The sequence below is a fragment of the Neovison vison genome, chromosome 1, assembly GCF_020171115.1.
Source record: "Neovison vison isolate M4711 chromosome 1, ASM_NN_V1, whole genome shotgun sequence".
NCBI lineage: Eukaryota > Metazoa > Chordata > Mammalia > Carnivora > Mustelidae > Neogale > Neogale vison.
Window position 1 is genome coordinate 20,421,890 of NC_058091.1, and position 24,082 is coordinate 20,445,971.

General features: G+C 39.2%; 1 protein-coding gene across 3 annotated transcripts in view; it reads left to right on the top strand.

The window, feature by feature from the left end:
- The window catches only part of LAMA4 (laminin subunit alpha 4), a 147,237-nt gene that overhangs the window by 122,202 nt on the left and 953 nt on the right, over positions 1 to 24,082 (top strand). For all 3 annotated transcript variants that reach the window (XM_044244267.1, XM_044244276.1, XM_044244285.1), the window contains exons 25-37: positions 811 to 953; positions 2,965 to 3,103; positions 3,613 to 3,750; positions 5,450 to 5,583; positions 6,563 to 6,727; positions 7,573 to 7,726; positions 12,793 to 12,980; positions 14,214 to 14,403; positions 15,157 to 15,312; positions 16,584 to 16,743; positions 18,438 to 18,568; positions 19,657 to 19,750; positions 20,188 to 20,307. In XM_044244267.1, coding sequence (XP_044100202.1) covers positions 811 to 953; positions 2,965 to 3,103; positions 3,613 to 3,750; positions 5,450 to 5,583; positions 6,563 to 6,727; positions 7,573 to 7,726; positions 12,793 to 12,980; positions 14,214 to 14,403; positions 15,157 to 15,312; positions 16,584 to 16,743; positions 18,438 to 18,568; positions 19,657 to 19,750; positions 20,188 to 20,307 — 1,912 coding nt within the window. The remainder of the gene's footprint in view (positions 1 to 810; positions 954 to 2,964; positions 3,104 to 3,612; positions 3,751 to 5,449; positions 5,584 to 6,562; positions 6,728 to 7,572; positions 7,727 to 12,792; positions 12,981 to 14,213; positions 14,404 to 15,156; positions 15,313 to 16,583; positions 16,744 to 18,437; positions 18,569 to 19,656; positions 19,751 to 20,187; positions 20,308 to 24,082) is intronic.

A 24,082-nucleotide genomic window follows, 5' to 3' on the forward strand; every position in this document is an offset into this window, starting at 1 on the left:
AATACTTTTATACATCTGTTGAAAATGCTAGTGTGGATACACAGCCATTTTTAAAAGTATCCTTTGAGCACTATTAAATGCAAAAAGAGTAGGTAAGCAAATAGAGAATCTCCCTGAAAAGCATTTATCCAGAACTTAGAAAATACTAACACAGATTTCCTTATAAAGCAAGCCCCCAGGGAATGCTTTTTAACTTTAAAACAGTTGTGTAGTTCACTAATAATATATTACATCTATCTTCAGTAACAACTACTTTGAATCTACAATTGAGTAAAATGTATAAAAGGTTTATCTTTTAAGTTGAACCGAAATGCAGAGAGTAGGAGGCTCTATTTCTCTTTTCAGTTCAAAGTCCATGACCTCCATGAGGATGGTATACGATAGGAGAATATTTTAACTATATCACTGACTAGAATTTTGGCAGAATCATTAAAGTTTTCATTGTGTCACTAAAACAATGAAACCTGGTAACATGCAGTCTGGGTCCAAAAGGTCCCTGTTTATCGTCTTTTATCCTGAATCTCCTCAAAGGGGCAAAAGAAAACAATTGGTGCCATGACAAAAATATTTTTTGGTCTATCTCCTTGTCCATGTGGAAATTCTTCTCCAGAAAATACGATCTTCTGGTTTTTTAAGTGTGAGTGTCCTCGTCTGTAAGAAAGGAAAATCTGTTCCCCATTTTGTGAACAACCAAATACAGGAACATGGGGACCCAGCTGTTATAACCAGAATAATTAAAATATATAATCATCTTTTAAAAGTTTATTATTAAACAATGATCAAGACTTGGCTATATATTATGTCTCCCAGATCTCAATCATTTACCACAACGATAAGAAAATGATTTTGGTAGTTGACAGACGACATGTCAAGAGTATGGACAATGAAAAGATGAAGATACCTTTTACAGACATATACATTGGAGGGGCTCCCCCAGAAATTTTACAATCCAGGTAAGCTCTTTTTGTTAAGTAGCTGTTGTTCCTGATGATGTCCTGGGCTGAGTATTCAACATCCAAGAGAGGTCTAGTAAAGGTTTGAAGGCACTTCAACTTGCTGCTTCTAGGTACCCGCACAGACACATGAACACACACTCAAGCACCCTCATGACCTCCTTAAATTAGCATCTTCTAGATGAGATCTACAGGTTTCTTTAATTATTGTATTAATCTCTGAGCACAGTCTCATGCGATATTTCTTACCTGCAAGAGCAAAGATGGAGCCTGTGTATTGTATGAACATGAAGCATTGTGTCCCTTTACTTTTATTTCAGACTTACTTTGAACTTCTTTGAACTCTCAAATAGCATCTGAAGGTATAAAATAATTTTAAGCTTATCCAAGGGGATGTGAATTATGTATCATTATAATTTTATTCCCAAGCATTTAAAAATTTAACTATCTTTTATTACAATCAAGTCATAGCATCAGACACCCTTGAAATTGAGAAGCAACTTGAGCATAGTCCAATCTGGTCATCCTCAACCCTGGTTCTCACCAGAATAACCTGGAGGAATTTTATAAACACCATTGCCCATAACCACTCTCCAGAAATTCTAACTGGTATGGGATGAGACCCCCAACTTCAAACTTTTTTCCAAATTAGGTACCCTCTTAGCTTCTTCAACAACTCCACATGGGACTTTCAACCATTATGGTTGTCATTATCTACCTCCGAACCTTTAGTTAGCATGGTCCTCTAGGTATGATCTTGATGGAACAGAAAATAGTGGGACTGTTACTCCTTAGTTTGGCCAGTGCTCATTTAAAATACACTGAAGACATTATAATTTGATCAAAACTAACTTCATAGTCATTCAATATTTGATAATATGCTCTTGGGCACCTCCTATATCCTAGGCATAATGATAGGTAGTAGGATAACAGTATCAATCAAATTATCATCCCTGATCTCAAAGATAAAAGATTTCTTATGTTCTTATTACTCCAAAAGCTCAACATTCCAGTAGAAGATTTCTCTAGCCTTAGTTGATCATAAGTGTGTTGCAAAAATAGCCAAGAAGATGAGTTCATGACTTGAATACAATCCACTTGGGAATGGATTAGTGGAAGGCTGAAGACCTGGGTTTAAATCTTAACTTAACACTTGTGACATTAAAAAAACAAAAACAAAAACAAAAAGATTTTGATGTTTCTTAGTTTCATTTTGAAGTTGCCAACAATTGACTGTTTTTGACCTAAAATACATCAGTTCTGTGTGGCTCAACCTATTAATCATCTGTAAAAGGGAAATAATAGCCTTTCCTTTAAAAAAAAAAAAATGGGGTGCCTGGGTGGCTCAGTGGGTTAAAGCCTCTGCCTTCAGCTCAGGTCATGATCCCAGGGTCCTGGGATCGAGCCCCACATCGGGCTCTCTGCTCAGCAGGGAGCCTGCTTCCTCCTCTGTCTCTGCCTGCCTCTGCGTACTTGTGATCTCTGTCAAATAAATCAAAATCTTAAAAAAAAAAAAAAAAGAAGACGACGATTTTATTAGACAGAGAGAGACATGGCATGAGAGAGAAAACAAGCAGAGGGAGTGGGAGAGGGAGAAGCAGGCTCCTCGCTGAGCAGGGAACTCTATGCAAGACTGGTTCAGTCCCAGGACTCCGGGATCTTGACCCCAGCCGAAGGAAGACACTTAACCACTGAGCCACCCAGATGCCCCTAGCCTTTCCTTTTCTATCACAGAATTTTTATAAACATAAAATGAGCTAATGTAATCTAAAGGATCTTCAGAACTATAAAGAAGTAAACAAATTGGCTTGATGCAGAATAAAGCTGTTCTACAGGCAAAGATTAGACATTACTCTATGCTTATGAGAGAAATCATGAGAATATGAATAGTTACAAAGCTACTAAAAATGACTATAAATAAAATCAAATTTCATATCCCACATATGCAGGGTAACATCACCATTGTCATCATCATCATGTTATCAGTGAAGACGTAATTTTTTTTTTTCAGGACCCTCAGAGCGCACCTTCCCCTAGATGTCAACTTCAGAGGATGCATGAAGGGTTTCCAGTTCCAAAAGAAAGATTTCAATTTATTAGAGCAAACAGAAACCCTGGGAGTTGGTTATGGATGCCCCGAAGACACTCTTGTAAGTACCAATCAGTCAGAATCTTTTAAATAAATAAACACACAGACACACACACACACACAAATAGACATAAAATGTATCATTCTCAAAAGCTGGAAAAGGTTTTTTGAGTTTCTCTGTGAGCCTAAGGACACCTTGCCACCAGCAAAAAGGAGAAACATTAAGCTAAAAAGTCATGTGGGGGTTCCTCTGGGTCTTGTCCGTTTGCTTCACTTTTCATTGGTGGGAGGGGGTTTCCAAAGCCCAGAGAGGCTGTGTGGGCATCTTTACTCACTCAGGTGGAGGAACTGGAGAAGCTAAAATCCCATCGGCCAGGGACACACAGAACGGTCAACATGCCTGAATGCCTGTATAAACCGGAAGTTAAAACATAAACTATTAATACAGAAACCAGTAGGCAAGGGCTCTGGCGTGTGAGAAATTGACATTTTCAGCATTTGATAATTATCATAAACACTGTACTATATTCACTTTATCTTATTTATTTATTTTATTTTTTTGCCACACAGATATCTCGCAGAGCATATTTCAATGGGCAGAGTTTCATTGCTTCAGTTCAAAAAATATCTTTCTTCGATGGCTTTGAAGGAGGTTTTAATTTTCGAACGTTACAGCCCAATGGGTTACTATTCTATTATGCTTCGGGAGTAAGTATTTCTTTTTCCCTATGGGAAATTTTTTTGTGATAAATGTTTTGTCTATTGAAAATACTGTTTGAGCACGTTAAAAGCGATTTTCAATTCAGATTAATTTGGACTCACATGAACACACACAGAATGTCTCGTTTCAGACACTCTGTAATTAAGTCTTTCGCATATCAGGAGATTCATAGACCCACCTCTCAGGAGTTCATGAAGAAAATTCAGTGTGTCTATGGACCCAAGTCAGAAAAAAATAAGGTTTTTTAAAAATTTTATTTTCTCAAACTAAAATTTAGCATTTTCTTCAGCTACAAATATCAGCAACAAACCACAGTAGTATTTGCAGAACCTGTTACTTTATCGTTAATAGAAATCACAGTTATTTTTCATCTCACACAATAGTTGCCATAGATAACTCAAAATATCATTTTTGCTCATTGCTACTTTTAAAGTTCAGTAATTGGGTCTGCTGAGAGATTTTATAATTTAACATTTTAATAAAGAAGTACATATATTACTATATCACAGATTTATTGTTTTGATATTTTGAAACCATATCTCAATATAATTGGTTTCCTTTTTATTCTAGATATTTGTTTGATGCATTTGAAAATGTTACTTTTGAAGGGGCCCGTGTGTATCACCAAAGTGCCAAAGGAGGGCATAGCACAAAAAATGTTAAGAACCTCTGTGTATATATACAAATACATATGTGATTTTTTTGTAAAATAATAAAAGGAACATACTTTTCTGCTCTTGGACTGGCTACAGAACACTTGAACTCACCTTCTAAAGATATATTATTCCAAAAATAAAATAAGATACCCAGAGGTTTGGTGACCCTAAGACCCAACTGATTTATCTCTGAAAAGGTCATCATCAACACATACACTGATAGAGCAGGTCATAATATAATATGTAAAAACCGCTCTTACTTTTCATATTTATTACCTTGTATCTGTCACATTTATACTGAATTTAATTTAAATCAGTAGCAATGGTGAGAATTTACCTAAAGCACTCTGTAGGATCTCCACCACCAAACCTGCCTCAGATTACCATGGTTAGTTAAATAACAGTTTTTGTCAAAAAAAAAAAAAAGTAGTTATGTTGAGGGTTGTGCGCTCCCCCCCCCCCATAGAGGTCAGTGCCCCTCTAAGGGAAGAGAAGCAAGATTATCCATTTGCCAATATTTTAAACAATCAATAATACAATAATTAGTAAAAAGAACTGTTAACTTCAGCCCTTTTTCTATTTGTCTTCCACCTCTATAGATGAAAAGTAAAACACTTCAAAAAACACTTAAAAGTTTGACTGGTCAAGCCAAACCCTTGCCTGGTCATCTAGCTACATCTCCAAGGAGACAGAAATATTGCCTTTCCCAGCCAGGAGACCAAAGACAGAATAGTGATGCCCCAGTTAGGGAAGGCGCTAACCTTGAGACAACTCTCAGCGGGACAAAAGCACTAGAAATCTTCAGTGCAGAAGAGAGGAAGCTCCTTTCTCGGTTGAAATGTGTCTAATTTTGCCGGCGACACAAATATAAGCAATATGCTGTCCCTGTTGTTTTCATAGAAATTATTTCACAAGCAACCTTCCGGACATCAGGCGTTCCTTTAAGCAATATCATTAAGTGAATGTTGAACACTTGTCCATCTTTTGGATCCCGGGCCTCCCTACTTAAAACCCTGTGTTTGAATTTCAGTCAGATGTGTTCTCCATTTCGTTGGCTAATGGCACCGTGGTTATGGATGTCAAGGGAATCAAGGTGCAGTCGGCTGAGAAGCAGTACAACGATGGGCTGTCCCACTTCGTCATTACCTCCGTGTCACCTGCAAGGTACGAGTCCTGACTTCATGTTCTTCCCCAAGATGCCTTTATTTGTAGGGCATGATTCTGCTCAAGGACCACTATGAATAATAGACCATTCTACTGTTTTTCTGGTGCTTTAAATATATATATATATATATATATATATATATATATATATATATATATATATATTTACCATATATATATATGGTAGGGCAAACAACTTACATTCTTTTAAAAAGAAGTTGCTATTAATTTCCAAGAGATGCCAAATAAATCACTATATAATTACTTAACAGGAAGATAAAGGTTTTTTTCCAGTCAAGCCACAGGCTACCACCCTTCTTGAGGGAAGTGCCTACACATAGCACTTACTGAATGGAGGGCACTGTTTTGCACGTAGAAGGAGATCCGCAAACATTGGTTTCATTTAGATTAATTAAGCAATTGAGAACTCTATATTTATGACCGCATATTGAAAGCTCTAGCTTTATTTTTCAAATATGTAATACTGAATTTCTTTTTCTTAAGAAGAAAGCTTTCTGGAGTAAGAAATACATTTCCGTTGTAGACGGCTGCTCTTCTATGCCCACTTCTATGGAGCCCTCCCATTACAAAAAAAAAAAAAAAAAGACATTAACTGGCCTTTATAGGCTCCATTTCCAATTATACTCAAAACCAGTCAATGTGCCTTACAATGAAAACAGTCTCCCCAAGTGTGATGAAATAATCACCATGAGTTACGTTCTGCTTTTTCCACCGCCCCTCCAAAAATGTTGGTAACTAATCACCTGAGCTTCTTGTTTTTAGGGGTTTGGAGAGTCTTTTCTGCATGTAAAAATATTCAACTATTTTATCCCAGACCTCATGAAGAGTCTGGCAAGTTGTTATCTTTTCACTAGCCAGAATGTTCTATGTTAATTCCATGAGAAAACCTGCAACCTAGAATGAAACTCCAGGTAAAAGGGTACCAGTGTGGTATGTAAAGAAACTTTTTCCTTTGCAGATATGAACTGATAGTAGATAAGAGCAGACTTGGGAGTAAGAACCCTACCAAAGGGAAAGTGGAACAGACACAAGCAGGTGAAAAGAAGTTTTACTTCGGAGGCTCACCCTTCAGTCCCCAGTACGCTAATTTCACTGGCTGTATCAGCAACGCCTACTTTACCAGGTAGGATATTTTTATTAGTCATAATTCTGCATGATTCATAAAAAAAATCAGGTCGATAATGAAAATGTTTACATTATTTAAACTAAGAACTATAAAATTTATAGTTATATATAAAATTTATAGTTCTCTCTATAGTTTATAGCAACAGAGGAGAGTAATTAAAAGCTTGCATGTGCTCGAGCAACTGACATACTTAGGTTTGTGTGTAGGTTTCTTCCCTTTAAATTCCTGCATGCCCTTGGCTAAGTCAGCCTTCACTTCTTGTCTGCCAAAATGCAGATAATAATAATGTCTGCCTCCTTGTTAGAACAATTAAATGAGATAAAGTGCAGAAAGCACTTGGCATACAGCAAGCTATAAATATTAGATGTAATTATATCTGTGCTTATTATTAATGGTGTAGCACCGAGTAACATACCCAAATTCTTGTTAGAGGTTTAAGAAAGTCTTCTTAATGCATCACTTTAAATAAAGCCATTAATTGAGGTCCTTGACAAAGACTGGCAGTGCTCCCTGAGTACAAGAGCAAGCAAGGGAGAAAATTAATACACACGGAGTAACACAGAGGTGGTACCCACCATCTAGAACATGGTGACGGAAAAGACGTCCATCTGTCAGAATGTGCCGGTGCCAGGCACAGTTATCCACAAATTGTTAAATGGTTGTGTAAAGGGTTCTTATTAAGACAGTGGTTGACGCAGACCCATCTCTCTCTCTCTCTCTCTCTCTCTCTCTCTCACACACACACACACACACATTTTAAATACCAAATTCTTTCACTTCTGTAGTTTTCATCTTGTAAGTCTGAACCACATTTTAAGGGTTTCCCCCGCTCTGCTACACAGGTTGGATCAAGACGTGGAGGTCGAAGACTTCCAGCGATACGTGGAAAAGGTCCACACTTCTCTTTCTGAGTGTCCTATTGAGTCTTCGCCGTTGCACTTTCTCTACAAAAAAGGGAAGAATTCCTCAAAGCCTAAAACAAGCCAGAATAGAAAGGTAAAAAGAGAATGCTGTGTCAGATTCTCAAGCGTCCTTGCATTCCACACACACAGTTCTAGACACTGACGCTGTATAAAATTCACTCCAGTTTGCAACTGCATATACCTATGAAAGTTGGGATTCTTCTAGCACCTGATACCGTTGTTTCCCAGCTTTGGTGTATCAGTCTTTGTTCCCAGAGAAACACTTTGAATCAGATTTATTCCATATGGAATTTTTCATTATAATGATTAAAATGGCCCCATACTTAACCATTCGTATGTATAATGTGTGTTATTTAGTACTGTCATTCTCGGTACCATTTGCTTTTGAGTCACCATCTCGGGCTTCTGTCACGGCCATGGAAATTCTTAAAGTTTCTGATCTCCTGTCCTCCCCTGACCTTCACATCAACCACTTAGAGGCACGGCTGATCCGTGATATCAACTAGAAACGCTCCATTAACAAAATCTTGAGTTCTTAAACTGCATCCCCTGAGGACAGTTTTTTTCCTCATTCCTTTACATCCAGCATGTACGTTAGCGGCCTTCATTACAGACGAGGCTTCCAGTTCCTTCCCACTCTTTCAGGCTGGTCTCCCCACCCACCTCCTGGTCCAACCTTAACAAGTCCCTCGGGTGCCGCCCCTCCCACCCTGGTCCCAGCCACCGTTATCTCCCACCTGAGCCCTGCCAGGGGCTCCGGCCAGGGCTCTCGGCTTCCACCAGCTTCTCTGCCACTGTCCTCCACGCAACAACCACAGGCTTATACACATGTCACATTGTGTTACTCCCCTGCTCAAAGTGCCCCTGACGCCCACTACACTCAGAATAAAAACTCCGGTTCCTACAATGTCATAAGACGCTGTCTGTTATCCAGGCTCCTTTCTCTCACTCACTCTTCTGCCCACACTAGCATGAGCCACATGCATTCCTGCCCTAAGGTCTTTCTTTCTGCCTGGACCACCCTCCCAGCAAATATCTGCACGAACGGTTCCTCCTTCCAGTCCAGCCTTCAAGCGTTCAGTAAGGCCTCCCTTAAGACCCGCTAATTAATACCATAGCTGTCTCCTGACTTTCCCCAGTACTACCCATCTCCTTTGCCTTTCCTAGTTGTTCTTTCTTCCATAGCACTTTTCACATTTTATTATAGCCTGTTTTTATTGTGTTTGGTATTTACTCTCTGCTTCTTCTGCTAGAATTCGAGCTCCTTTTTTTAATCTGCTCAATGATGTGTCCTAAGAACCTAGAACAATGCACATAATGGGTGTTCAATGCATACTTAGCTATCTGCATCACAGGGTTGTTAGAAAGAGTAAGTGAGTTGATGCATGAAATGCCTTAGCACAATGCCTGGCATAGAGCAAAACATTCAAGGAATATGAGCTGTTAGATCTCTTTATAGAGGCTTGTGAATGTTTCTGGAGGATCAATTCCTTAAAGTAGAATTGCTTGGCTTAAGGGAATATGCATTGTCAACATTGAGATAATATTTATACTCCTATGAACAGCATTTGAAAAAACCTATGTTCCCTCCCAACTGCTGAACTAGATATGATCAAATTTTTATAATTTTGCCCATCTAATGGACAGATAGGGCATCTCATTGTGATTTTGATTTGCATTTCCTTGAATGCGAATGTGGCTGAGCATCTTTTAAATAACTGATTTCCCTCCACGGCTGGCTTCTGAACCATCAGCAAGAGGAAAGCATCCCCACCAACTTCTGCCTTCTGATAGTTTTTCACCGGCCATTATATCTTGATCACTTCCCTATGTATTTCAGCTTACGGGGACCACATTTGAGAACCCCCTTGCAATTCCTCCTTTGTTCACACATGATTTGTCAATGTTAAAAGGTTAATTTTATTTTTGTACAACTCAAAATTAGTAATTTTTCAGGATCCTCTCCTGAATTTCACATGGGAGAAAGATAATTTCATATGACTTTTATGAAGGCTTTCACTAGAGGATAATTTAAAGGATTTTTCAAAGGAGACTATGAAATTCTGATGAGATCTTACCGTCCCCTTCTCATATTGATGCTAAAAGGTTTATCCTGGAATTTTTCAGCTGGGGCTTGAGCGCGGGTCAGTGGATCAGACACAGCAGGTTAATATCATGGGCTGATGAGGAAGATCAGCCTACGGCACGCACTTTACCTCTTTAAACGAATACAGTTTTCTATTTAAAGCTGTCTATCAAGTGCAGTTTCCTAACAAATATTCATATTCTCAAGTTTGCAATCAACAGACCTTGGAACTGTTAACATACACTTTTCAGTATTATAGGAAACCTCTTAGCCTTTCTTGTAAAAGGCCTTAGAAACTCAACTTCATAATAACAGATACAGGATGACTATAGATTTCCCTTCTAGTTCTTGGTAATCAGAATGTCAAATGTTTGCTAATCTTCTCTCATATTTACCCTTGTATCAATAGCTTCTTAAGTAGCTAACCAGAAAAACATGTGGCTGCTGTTTTAAATTTTTATCAAGGCCGATTCATAGCAATTTGGGCTATAATAATTTATTTTCACAGTAACGTCCTAATATTGTACCTTATGTGTATATTTTATTTAACCATTAATAGACTTCCAGTGCTTTCCAATTTTCTCCCTTTACGGGTGAAGATCACTGTGTATTAGTCTTTGATTACATTGCTGAATATATCTTTACAAAATATTCTTAGAGGTAGACTTACTGGGTCAGGGAAAATTGCTTTCCAAAAAATGAACACTGATTTCTATTCCTCCATGAGTACGTAAGAATACCTATCTTACCACCTGTGTTCCAGCATGAAAATTTCTTATAACTTTTGTTTTTAAATTTAATTGGGGACATAGTTTCTCATGTGGTATTTCATGTAATAATGAAAATTTTATATATTTTAAGAGACATCATTCTAAGGTATTCAGCCAACCATTCCCTTTTCTGAGAATTGATTCCCTACACACAGGGCACGCCCAGTATTTTAGGTACGTGACTTCATCTACCTGGATACAGATGTTTGGATTAGGGTAGGTCATCTGAACTAAGCTGGGCTTTCAGATCCCCTTCCTTATAAACTTAGAAAGAGACACTACCCTATACTAGTCGTTGAATGGAAAACATGGAAGCCTAAGAGCTCTATGTTAAACATGCACATAGAAAGAAAGCTGCTTTGTAGAAATTTAAAAGGCAGCTGCCCTGAAGAGAAAGAAAAATGAACGTAGGCTGAGAAAAACAAAGCCAAGATACCAGAAACATTTGGAAGAGGAATTCCTTGAATCTTCCTAGCTTTGCCATTCCTGATTCTTGACCCTGGTAGTGTACTGTCTTGTGTACCAGATAGTGTACTATCTTTCCCCTGATACTATATTATCTCCCCTTGGATTGTATAAGATACTCCCATATCCTTATAACGCACTGCTCTCTTTTGCTTAAGTAGCTGAACTAGTTTGACTGTTACGTGACACAAAAGAATCTTACCGCCTTGAAACAGACCCTCTGAGAGCACCTGGGTGGCTCAGTCAGTTAAGCACCTGCCTTCGGCTCTGGTCATGATCCCACGGTTGTGGATTCAAGTTCGATGTTGGGCTCCCTGCTCAGTTGGGAATCTGCTTCTCTCTCTCTCTCCCCCTACTCCTCACCCCTTCTCCTGCTGTGTCTTTCATGATCTCTCTCTCAAATAAGTAAATAAAATCTTAAAAAAAAAAAAAGACCCTCCAAGAAAAAAATTACACTGATAAAATCAAAGTCTAGTGGGGTTCAAAATCCACATATACAGCTATTCTAGGATAGTAAACAGAGTCTCTGTGTTATATGGTTGGAAGTAATTAAATTATAACCTTTTTATTATCATTATTGTGATTCAGAGCATATATCCACAGAGAACTTAGAGTGTTTGGTTGCCACATATAAATATCCCAGCGTCTATTCCTTTCCGCAGCAGACAAGAGACTAGTCCTCTATGGATTCTCACATGGAAGCAGAGAAAGGCAGGGCTGGTCATGGAGACCTTGTAGTCTGGTAGCCCCCCACTTTGCTGACCCCTGCCATTGATTCACACATGCCCTCTTCCCATAGCAAAGTGGATGCACTGACTGAGAAGGAGAGGAGCCACCAGGGTTGGGGACAGTCCCCAACTCCTGACTAATCTCTCACCTGCGCCCTCCTGGAAAACAAAACCCCATCCTCCAGCAAGTCATCGAAGGTCCTTTCTATCTGGCAACAGCCTGTCTTCCGGTTTGCTTTTTAACTACCTGTTTTTCCAAACCAGTTTTCAGTTCCTTTAAAATAAGAAACTGGTTCTCACTCACCTTTCTCTTCCCCACCACACGGTGCCTGCAGAGAGCACGCACAAATACCCCTTTCCTTCTACGTCATTTCTACCTCATAGGTATTCAATAAACATTGCTTGGATGCATGAATAAATGACAGGATGATCAGGTTTATTTGCAATAACTTTAATTTCCCCCCCGAAATTTAGACTAGATAACCATGAAATATTAGCCTATAGTCTCTCCGCTCTAAATTTTAAAATCAGCAGCACAATTTAGGAGCACAAGGTCATTGTTCTGTATCCTGTCACATGAACGTTTACTACTTATCACCAAAAATACTCTTAAATATTTTGAAGGTGTTACTAAGTATGTTGGTAACAGCCTGTATAAATAATAATATGTGTGTTAAAGAAATGTTGTTGTCTATGACATGAGGGTTTTATTGACAGATTCACCAGGGTTATTTTATTGTCAATATTTCCATTTTTCACCATTGGCTAAGATGCACATTTAATTTAAATGATAGAGCAGTTATCTCTGAGGCTTTGGGTTAGCTCTGCTTTATTATCACAGACTAGAATGTTGTATTTAACATACTGTGTTGTCATTTGTTGTTTTTAATGCTACAGCACCTAATGTCATCTCCTCAAGGAAAGAGAGGGGCCTAATATTTCATGAATGGAAAATGCACAAATAATACATACTTTCATCATTACTTTATTTTATTTTTATTTTTATTAATGATAAAGAAATCACAAATGAACTTTTGATACTAGCACATCAGTTTCATCCCTTAATATGATTTATTTCCTATTCTTACAGGGGGAGAAAAGTAAAGATGCACCTTCAGGGGATCCTGCCGGCCTGAAGTTCCCGGAGGGGAATGTTCCAAGGGATTCTTACTGTCACCTTTCCAACAGTCCTAGAGCAATAGAGCACGCCTATCAGTATGGAGGGACAGCCAACAGCCGCCAAGAGTTTGAACACTTAAAAGGAGATTTTGGTGAAAAGTAAAGTAACAAACTATCCTTCCAGAAACTTTATGCCATGGCTGGACTTCATACTATTTGCCACATGCCGTCTTTTTCCTATGATCTTTCCTTTCTGTGGCACTTAGTCCTATTATTTTGTCATCAAAATAAATGCTAAGTAGTACACAATTCTTCCTTTCCAGTAAATGAACATTCTCTGAGACTTTCTTCCCAAAAGTAAGACGCATAAATCAGGATTCTCCTAGGAGTTTGTAGCATTTTTATCAAAAAAGAAAGGCAATCAAAGAAAGGAACATGTGGCACATTTTCAATGACTCATCATCCAACCTTGGTATTACTTTCCTTCCCCTATACAAATTGCTTTCAGATTGAAAATGGGGGTGCCTCTGAACCACTGGAAGGTTAATAAACAAAGACACCAAAGACACAAAAACCACTTGTATCTCAGCTAGCCCTCAAGTTACCTGTAAAGCCCAGCCCCTCTTCCCAGTATTCTGAAAATTTCCAGGTTACTTAGCACTTTTGAAGATCTCTTTTTATAGTGTCAGCACCCAGATATTCTTACATAGGTCTTATATCTCTTTCAAATGTCCATAGAGGCAGTGCATTCAATGAGTAACCTCTAATGCCTTCTTATTTGCTATTTGCCTTATTAGGCAAATATTAGGCAGTATCAGTATTTTGCATTCATTGGGAAGAATTTAGAGTTAAATCAAACTAGAAATTAGCCTAATAAATGTATCTTATCTATACGGGCTAGAGCTAAAAGTCTAGAAGGTTTCGTTTAATTCCTACACCTTCTGGTGACTGTTTTTGGCCCATGATATCTATTGATTAATTTTTCTCGGGAAAGACAAATCAATCTTGTATTTTAGATAGCACACAAATCTTATTGTTTCTAGGCAAACTTCTATATGCACATTAATTACGGACTAGTATTTTGTCCACGTGAACAAACCAAATGCGACCATATTTACAGAGCAAGATGTATTATGATCCTTACGTGAAACAGTGCTTCCAAATGTGGAATGTAGCCCTGCTGTATAAATAAGTAGGAAAAGATTTACATTTTTGAGTTAGTCATGCTTTCCCAATATTCATGAATAATGCTAAGACATAGTTAGAAGTAATGCTGCTTGGGATTCAATAGAATGGCTACTCATTCTTCCTTACACTGTGTTGCTGTTGGAAACTAGAGATCCCCCTCAGTCCCATTTTTCAGATAGTAAGCTTTTTCTTTTCATTTACCAGATCTCAGTTCTCCATTCGTCTGAAGACTCGTTCCTCCCATGGGATGATTTTCTATGTCTCAGATCAAGAAGAGAATGACTTCATGACTCTATTCTTAGCCCATGGCCGCTTGGTTTTCATGTTTAATGTTGGCCATAAGAAACTGAAGATAAGAAGCCAAGAGAAATACAATGATGGATTGTGGCATGATGTGAGTTGAAGGCAGAGAATATTATTACCAGCAAATAGATGGTGACATTAATGCCCACTATTGGTCTTTCTAGAAACACCCATTTTTTAAATTCTGTTGCCATATGCTCAGAGTTCAATTTTGAGAAATTTTTTTAATTCCTTATAAAAATCTTGAAGCATATTATTTAAAAAGAGATACAGGTTGCATGTAATTTTTAGAGTGATTATTTTCACCAAAGGACCAATAGCAAACATAACCTGAAGTTTAATTTCTAATGATTTTTCACTTGTTTTCCCACTGCCTCTAAGTCTCTAAATTTCAGCAGCAAATGCTGAGTGTCTTTTATAGGCTAAGCCATGGAAGATACAAAGTGAAAAGAAAATCTATTAGGATACTAGGATACCATACGGAGACTATTTAAGTATTGAAACAAATCAGTGTTACATAATGGAAAGAGTAAGAAATGTAAGATGTATTAATCACCATAAATTTAGGAGAGGAAGAAACCAAGTGGACTGACCAGCTGTGAAGAGTTTCATTGAGAACCCTGCTATTCAGAACCCTGAATTCAGAAATTCAGCTTGTAACTTTAAATCAAGCTTTAAAGGAAAAAACAAACTCTTGACCTTCAGAGAAAGGGTCAGCTTTTTAAAGAACTTCTGCAGATCTCCCACAGTCCCACAATAGCCAAGCCTGGAGAAGAGGCAACAGAGCCTTCTGCCAAAGCTTGGAATGCACTTGACATGTGCTATTGTCCTTCTTTCCATCCAGGTGATATTTATTCGGGAAAAGAGCAGTGGCCGACTGATCATTGATGGCCTTCGAGTCCTAGAAGAGAGTCTTCCTCCTACAGGAGCTGCCTGGAACATCAAGGGTCCTATTTATTTGGGAGGTGTGGCTCCTGGAAGGGCTGTGAAAAATGTCCAGGTAAGCCAGACATGACCAGGACAAGCCCTGACTTTTAGAGCTGACGGATTATTTAATCCAGGACCTCATTTTACCACCAGCGAACTGGCAAGAAGAGAACTGTAGTTTCACTGGATATAGGCTACCAAAGTGCGTATTGTCCCCGGACATGTCTGTCTGCCCTCTGGCATTACAAAGTCAAGAGTGGTCTTTTGACTCTGACGGAGAAGTGAGATGAAACAATTTCAGAGGTTTAAACTGTCATGAGAAGTTATGTCTCAAGGAGATGCTTACTTGTTCAGCAAGTACACATGCTATTAGTGTAAAAAAATTTTTTAAAAAGAAGTAAAAAATGTCATTCCATTATGTATCATTGAGTGACAAAAAACTTTAGGGCCATTCTGTAGACTATGATTTCATATTTTTGTTTCCTAGACACACACACACACACACACACACACACACACTCATGTGTAAATGGGCAAGGAAGTATAGTAATCCCTGGGCAGGGGGGAGGGGTGGGGGGGGCGGGGGAGAAGCTGTTATAGTAAAAAGCATGTAATTTCTGTACTTTAAAAGTTATTAATATTGCATCTTTACAAAAATAGTAATAAAGGGAATGTATCTTTCTTAACATATAGATTTGACTTCAACACAAAAAAAGATGCATTTCTAAGATTCATTAATATATGTAGATAAAGGAAAAAAGGGGGGCTCATGTTATATTGAGATTTTAGGCAAGTAGCCCCAATTTCATGACAACTCCTTTAAAAGAAAGGTTTCCAAAGCAGTGTGAAATCAGTTGCCCAAAGAGGCCCAAGTTTCACGTCTTGAGGTATGATAAATTCTTGACCACACGATCAGGCAATGCAGCCAGAAATGCAAGCTTTCTGCTGTTTAGTTAACCATGGTAGATTTAACAAGAACTTTGCTAGCCCTCATCAACATTAGCTGATTTGGGGCCACCTGTCATTCTTGAAGGAAAACAGAGGAGGATAGTTCTAATATTTAATTTCAAAACCATAGCTGCAACTTATTTGTCACAGTGTATGTAGAAATGTTCATAGCTAATGACTGCAGGCTGACATTATTAAATACAAAATCCCAACTTCAAAGAACTCATTAAAGAAGCAACTACCTGGAAAATGACTGACCCTTCAGGCAGCCAAGATAAATTAAGACAGGGGGCTACTTCCTTTCTCTCTAGACATGAATCCCTTCATTTTGTTTCCTTTGGTGCACACCTGTGCATGTTAAGAAAATGACTTTTAAGAAATATCTTCTTCCCTCAGATCAACTCGGTCTACAGTTTCAGTGGCTGCCTCGGCAACCTTCAGCTCAATGGGGCCTCCATCGCCTCTGCTTCTCAGACATTCAGCGTGACCCCTTGTTTTGAAGGCCCTATGGAAACAGGGACCTACTTTTCAACAGAAGGAGGATACGTAGTTCTAGGTAACAGTGACTTCTGCACAAAACACGAATCACGAAATGGAGGTGGCTGGGGAGATTTGGCTCAGGGTTAAAACTTCAGAATACCAAATACACTCAGCCCTAGGAAATGGCTTCTTTCCTCCAGGATCCCCTTTGTTGCCTCCTGCCACACCCAGCGAGACAGGTTCCCCTGTCCCTGTTCGCTTTCCCTGTCCAGAGCTTCTCCACAGCCGCCACACCTCTGATGTAGATGTAGCCCATCTTGACCCTTTTAGGATCTCCCGTGCTGCTCTGTGCTCTAATCTGTGTCAGGGCGGCTCTAATCAGAGCAGGGTGGCTCTCGTCTTTCTCTGCCCCCTCTTAGAGTGACTCATTGTCCCTACCAAAGCAAGTCCCACTTCCTCCCTTTGCTCTGCAATCCCATCCTTCAGAAATTTTATTTCTGGATTTGTATCCTCCATAGCTATTCTTCTCTCATCCAGTCAACCAAATGTTTATTGTATGCCTCTGGCATATGAGACCCTTTGCCAAGTGATGGAACATAGTAGTTCTAAAAATAAGTACATAAAGTCCTATCAGTTTATTAACAATCACCATCCAAGCCATTCCAACAAATACTCTACAGAGCAATTATTAAGTATGAGAAGGTCACTGGGATCGGTACCCCGAACATTCCCTGAATAAAGACGTGACAATGCAGCCACGTGTAGCTTCCTAAACCGTCCCCACGTCCAAGAGAATACCTGAGGTCATCTTTCCTCTCTCTGTCTTGTTCATGATTGTCCTTCCCTTTGTCCTCATTGAGCCACAATAAAGCACCAACACTCATATTTCTCAGGCTTTCATTGGATCTCAGTGATAAGAACTCAAAGGCTCAGACAGCTTGAAATGCATAGCAGCCTGCACAGTTGACCTTCTCCCTTACCATTAACTAATAGCAGGAAAAATTAAAAAGTGATTGATAAGGAGACATGTCGAGTGAATATTATTAAGATGCCCAGGTTTCCATCACGTCTCCTGGAGTGAGCACCGCTATCCTTAATAAGAATTCATTTTCTCACATCACGGCACTAGCAGCTCCTAGTGCTGCCCTCACTTTTTCTTTCCTCTGAAATGTTCTGCAGCACTGGCACCAGTGATCTTTATTATTAAGACTTCTTTTAAAATACAGGTCTTATTTGAAAATAAGGCTTATCTTAAAATACAGCTCCCTTGCTCAGTGACTGCAAAATAAAGTCCACCTTCCATACCTGAGCACGCGTGCCCTTCTCCTGTGGCCTTCCTCCCTTCCTGGCCTCCCTTTACCCTGGCAGGGGACACTGGCCTCCGTGGTGCTTTCCAAATGTCCTGACCTCTGCACTCGTGTTCACACTATTCCTGTGCCCAGGCTGCTCTTTTCTCCTCCTCGCTTGTGAAAGATTAAATGGTCCTGCTGGGTGGAATCAGTTTCTCCTCCCCTGAGAAGAGACACCATGGCGCCTTTTCCCCACGCTGCCCCCGCGCCACGGCCCACCACAGGAGTGGCATACTAGTTATCTCAGGCCCCCTCCGAGCTTTCTGCAGTGTGTTTGACAAGAGAAATGCCACTTGCTACTGATCTATTGAAAAAAGGTGTCAAATTTTCAAAAAACATATAAAAATGTATAATTACAAAATCACACCATGGTTACAAAATTGAGGCTGCTGCTCTTGAGAGCTAATATTTCTCTCCCCAGATGAGTCTTTCAATATTGGACTGAAGTTTGAGATTGCCTTTGAAGTCCGTCCCAGAAGCAGTTCCGGAACCCTTGTTCATGGCCACAGTGTCAACGGAGAGTACCTAAATGTTCACATGAAGAAGGGGCAGGTAATGGGTTAAAAACTGTTTTAACAGTCTGTCTTCTCTGACCTTGAATTCTAGGTCTGAAGCATTTTTATTTCACAGAATTAGTCCATTAGTCTTTCCTAATTGGGGGGGGGGGATCATGGGGAAGCTACACATGAAATTTAAATGCAGGCAGTACTTAGATTCAGATTCATATGCTGGGAATTGATTTGATTAGAGCAAAGGGCCATGAAAATGTGGCAAAACTAAAAACAAAAAAAAATCAATAACAATGGAATTAAAAGGTTTTAATAAAAGGATTGGGAGAAAACATTTTTACAACAAATGAAAGCAGCAAATATATCCAGCTATCAGAATGAACAAACACTAAAGCATTGATCTTTCTATTTATAATATATTTGCATACCAGGTGTATATATGTGTATGCATATATATGTATATATGTACATAAGTGCATATATACATATATATTACTTTCAATTGCTAGAAATCAAAAAATTGTTATAATTAAGCAGCACTTTCATCCTGAAAAAGTATGACCAAGGAATAGTCATGAAAGTGTTCAACTAAATATTAAGGAGAGAACAGCATATTTTCATTATTGTCCCTAACTGATTTTTGAGTTCTGGTACTCTTAAACTATATAACGATATCGTGCTTACTGTGTGTCAAGTACTATTCTAATTATGGATGAGCTCCGTTAGCCCCCCAGCGAATGTGACCCCAGGTAGGTGTCACAAGTGAGAAAACAGGCAGCGAGGTGTTGGGGCACTGGGACGGGAACCCAGGCAGTCTGGCTGCACAGTCCGCACCCTCCACCGCTACCTTAACCAGCTTTGTAGAACACATTCAATCTGTAAAAATTAAAAGAAAGCCTTTTAGTATCTTGTTGTTCCTCTCCCCCAGCTTTTCTCCTGTTACTCATCTGTCCTCTCGCCTAGGAAACATTCACGGTCTATAGCCTACCAAAGAGTGACCCCTTGCGTTCACATTGCAAAGCTAATCAATTGCAGATATTAAAGCATTGCTCCTCTGGGGTGAATTTAAGAAATCTAGTTTTATCTCTATGAGGAAAAGTGAAACTATATAACGTATCCTGCCTTTTGCAGGTCATAGTGAAAGTCAACAATGGCATCAGGGACTTTTCCACCTCAGTGACACCCAAGCAGAGTCTCTGTGATGGCAGATGGCACAGAATTACAGGTGAGAAAAAAGTGTGTCCTGGGCTCCATTTATAGAGTGAGCCTACATCCCAAGTGTAGAATGATGGCTCAGAACTCAGACTCTAACTTACATGATAAAATAGGGAATGGACGACAGTCGACAAGTGGCCAAGAAAAGAGAATCAAACATTACCGTATATATCAAATCCCCATGTAATTTGAAAATTGTCTTTGGGGGCTTTCTTCATAATGTATAATTTATGAAGAAAAACGTAGAGTATCCTAAACATTCTCCCTTCCAAAGGAAAATATTACAGGGATTGCTTGACTAGACATTGACATTTTCAATGATACAGAAGAAAGTGTGAGGTTTATTCTGGAATAAATAAAAGCCATCGCTGTTATAAATTAGTCTCATTCATGTGAAAATTAATCACTCCGGTGTCATTTATGACCAGTCTTTTCCTGGTATTTCAGTTATTAGAGATTCCAATGTGGTTCAGTTGGATGTAGACTCTGAAGTGAACCATGTGGTTGGACCCCTGAATCCGAAACCAGTAGATCACAGGGAACCTGTATTCGTTGGAGGAGTTCCAGGTAAGAGTTCTTTAAAAGGGACATGATTCCAATTCCAAAAAACAGTAAGTTCTTATAATTGTTATTATAGTACTAAGAACGGAGCCGTGTGTTTTCATAATTCACCTAATAACTCAAAGGATTTTATATACAACGTCCTTTCGTAGGAAAAAAAAGTATACTGACAGTTATGACTCCTTATCCAAGGATCAAAACAAAGTAACACATCGATACACTTCAGTCTCCTGCCTGGTAGATACTATTCTCCCTTTACCAAATATGCTCATTTTTTTTCTCTCTTCCTTTTGTATGTCCTCACATTCACATAGTGAACGCACATACTCTATTTTTTTCTCTAACACAAAGAAAACTCAGTTGCTAATACTGCTCTCAGATCTGAGAATCTTGGAGAACTAAAAGTTTGCTGATAATTACTCCCCTTCCTTACTAAGACAGAAGAGACTCCACAGTTCTCCCTGTGTAGGATTAGTCTGAATTGTGAAAACAGCTGCAGACCGTAAGTTGTTTTGTTCCGATGTAGTGACAATCCCCAAGAGAGGTTCCCAGCTGCCATCCTGCAAACGTCATCAGTAACATTCCTGCTGTCCTCTGGCAAGAATGGCGTGTAATCCAGGGTGGTGACAGAAGGACTCTTATGGACTCCTGCAATTGTTTTAACCCTCTGGAGCAGGAACCATGACCTATGTTGAAAGTGTTTGTTGCACACATTTTACTAACTTGGAAAAATGGAATGTGAAAGCTAGAGAGAGAGAGAGAGATAAGAAGGAGAAAACCAAGCTTTTACAGCTGGAATTTGACGTTGATTTTAAGGAAAAACCTTGCATGATTTTTTCCGTGTCCTAACTAGATTATTTTAAACTGAGCCATGTAAACGCAAGCAATAAATTAATTAAGAGAGTAAGAAGAAAGAGAGAGAGAGAAAGAACAGATCAAATTAAGCACCTGACCTTGGGTACGCACAAAATCGTAGGGATTGAGCATTCCTCTTAACATGAATTTTTCAAATACTAGTATTGACAATAACAGTAACTCCCTGATGAAATACTTGAGACCATCCTCTTCTTTACTTCTGCTGTCCACACCCATCTCCATGCCCCGGTCCTTTCCTCCCACTCCTGGCCTCAGTTCTGAAAGGGATTCCGGTGAAGGCTACCGCTGCACTTTCTGCAGGCAGTCGGGGAGATGAGTCACCTCCGTTCTTATATTTCTGTACATTGCTTTCTTCCTGGAAACCACAACATGATTTAAAGTATTCCACGGGTTCCCAAGAGCTTACAAGATCAAATTCAGCAAGGTCCTTGATCTTCTGGCCCTTCCTCACGCCTGCCTCTGGGGTCTCCCCACACTTTCGGGGACTTACAGTTCTCTGAATGTTCGATGCCCTCCTTGCTCCAGGCCTTGAAATTGCATGTGGAGCCTCAATTTCTGGGAAAATGTTCTTGATTTCCTCCCCTGGTATACCTTTTTGAGGAATAGCTTCTCCCACTCTTCTCCCAGTTCAACTCCTTACTGATCTTTAGGACACAGCTCAGACCTCTACTGACCCACACATGCCCCTCTCTCCCTAGAATGTGCTACGTTTGCCTAGCCCTCTTGTGACACTTACCACAGGATTTCATGGAAGGTAAATAGTCCACTCCTTGCTCCCCGGTAACGTGACTTCATTCAACACGAAACAAACATTTATGGTCTATTGTGTACTGTGCTAGGCTCTGAGAGAGGGACAAACCAAGCATGGCCCTCCTTCATGGTACTTAAACATCTTTCTTCTTTACTTTGCACCAAAGCACTATGTCATTCAAACAAATGTTTGTCTCCAATTTTTTTTAAAGATTTTTATTTATTTATTTGAGAGAGAGACAGTGAGAGAGAGCATGAGCGAGGAGAAGGTCAGAGGGAGAAGCAGACTCCCCATGGAGCTGGGAGCCCGATGTGGGACTCGATTCCGGGACTCTGGGATCATGACCTGGGCTGAAGGCAGTCGTCCAACCAACTGAGCCACCCAGGCGTCCCTGTCTCCAATTTTTGTTTGTTTTCAGAGTCTTGTCCCAGCATTACACGCTGCCATCATCTCCCATTGTAAGAGTTGCTAAGTGCCACAGACTAGGTGGACAAGGTGTACCTTAAACTGAGTTTAGCCTGCCTGAGACATATAACAAACAGCAAATTGTAGCTAATGAGCCAGCTCACAGGAGCTAGTGGGCTGGGGGAGCTAACCACTGTGCCATTACAGCTTTTAATTCCATCTAGGAACCATGCCAGTGAGCCTAGAACAAAAGCAATTATAATGTAGGCCGAATGTCATTAATTAAATCATTTTGAGCTGTTCAACATTAATTCCACTAAAGTCACATCAGAAACTGAGGCATGAAAAAGAATAACTAAAGGAAATTAGTCATAAATAAGTCTCACTGAATTCCCTCAGAATCTCAATCAGTTCTCTTATATCACATAGGCCCGTCATGATACGATCCTGATACTATTTCTATCAATAAAAACTGAATGCATTTAATGAACTATATTCCCCAAAAGTCAATGTTACTGTGTAATTTAAAAATCAAAATTAGAAATCAAAAAATAATTTAAGATAATGTAGTTCACACATACACACAGATCTGATCATTCCTCTACTGAAAACCTTACATTATTCTGTATATAGTCAAGCTTTCGACCTGAGGAATGTTTGCTCTTAAAATCATCTGTTGATTTTATTAATCAGTTACTTAGGGTTCTGGGACACTTTATTGTCAGTACCTACAATAAATTGTGTGGTGAATTATGAAGACCATAATTTCTATATGAATTATTTCCTCTAGATGATATTCCCCGTGAACCACAGGGTGGTAAGCTTGAACAGAACCAAAATCCATGTTCTAAAACTAGTTTCCAAAATGAGCAGAAGAAATAGATGTTTCTGCCCCTTATACTCTTTCCTGTTCACGCATTTTTATTCTGATGATGAAGTACACTGAGAGCTTGAAGAATATATATAGTCTAATCTAGAGACAAAGGGAAGTGATCTCTCAGCCCCTTCCAAATCTAAAACTTCATAATTATCATTCTAAATATGAAATGTGATTTCCATGATTTATTTTCAGTACAAGCGTCTGCATAGTCTTAATCTACACTGCTTACAAAACTTATTACAGCTGCTTGATGATATTTAATTTGCTGTCCTGTTTTATGTTCCTTCCTGAGTTAGTGATTTCTAAGTGTTTTCCATCTTTTATCTTCTACTGCTCACATAGCGGTTTGTACATAATAATAAGCTTTGACTAAGTGGATTTTAATTCCATGATATTTCTAAGCTCTCTAAATTGCTTTAAATTATATTGCTTCTATCATCCAACACATTTAATTGTATCTGTATAATTAATAAGTGTAAGGTTTCTTCTAGATCTCTAAGATAAGGGGAGAAAGTTCCCCTGGCATACTACAGGACACCCCTGCCCATCAAAAGACTAGACCAGTTATCATTATCCTATTTAAGTTCTTTTTTTTTTTTAAGATTTTACTTATTTATTTGACACAGAGAGAGAGATCACAAGTAGGGAGAGAGGTAGGCGGTAGAGGGGGAAAGCAAGCTCCTTGCTGAGCAGAGAGCCCAAAGTGGGGTTCAATCCCAGGACCCTGAGACCATGTCCTGAGCTGAAGGTAGAGGCTTAACCCTCTGAGCCACCCAGGCACCCCCTATTTATAGTTCTTAAATCCTGGGCTCAGAAAAATTAAAATTTAGCTTATGTTAATTCATTATTTTCTCATTATATCTTATGAG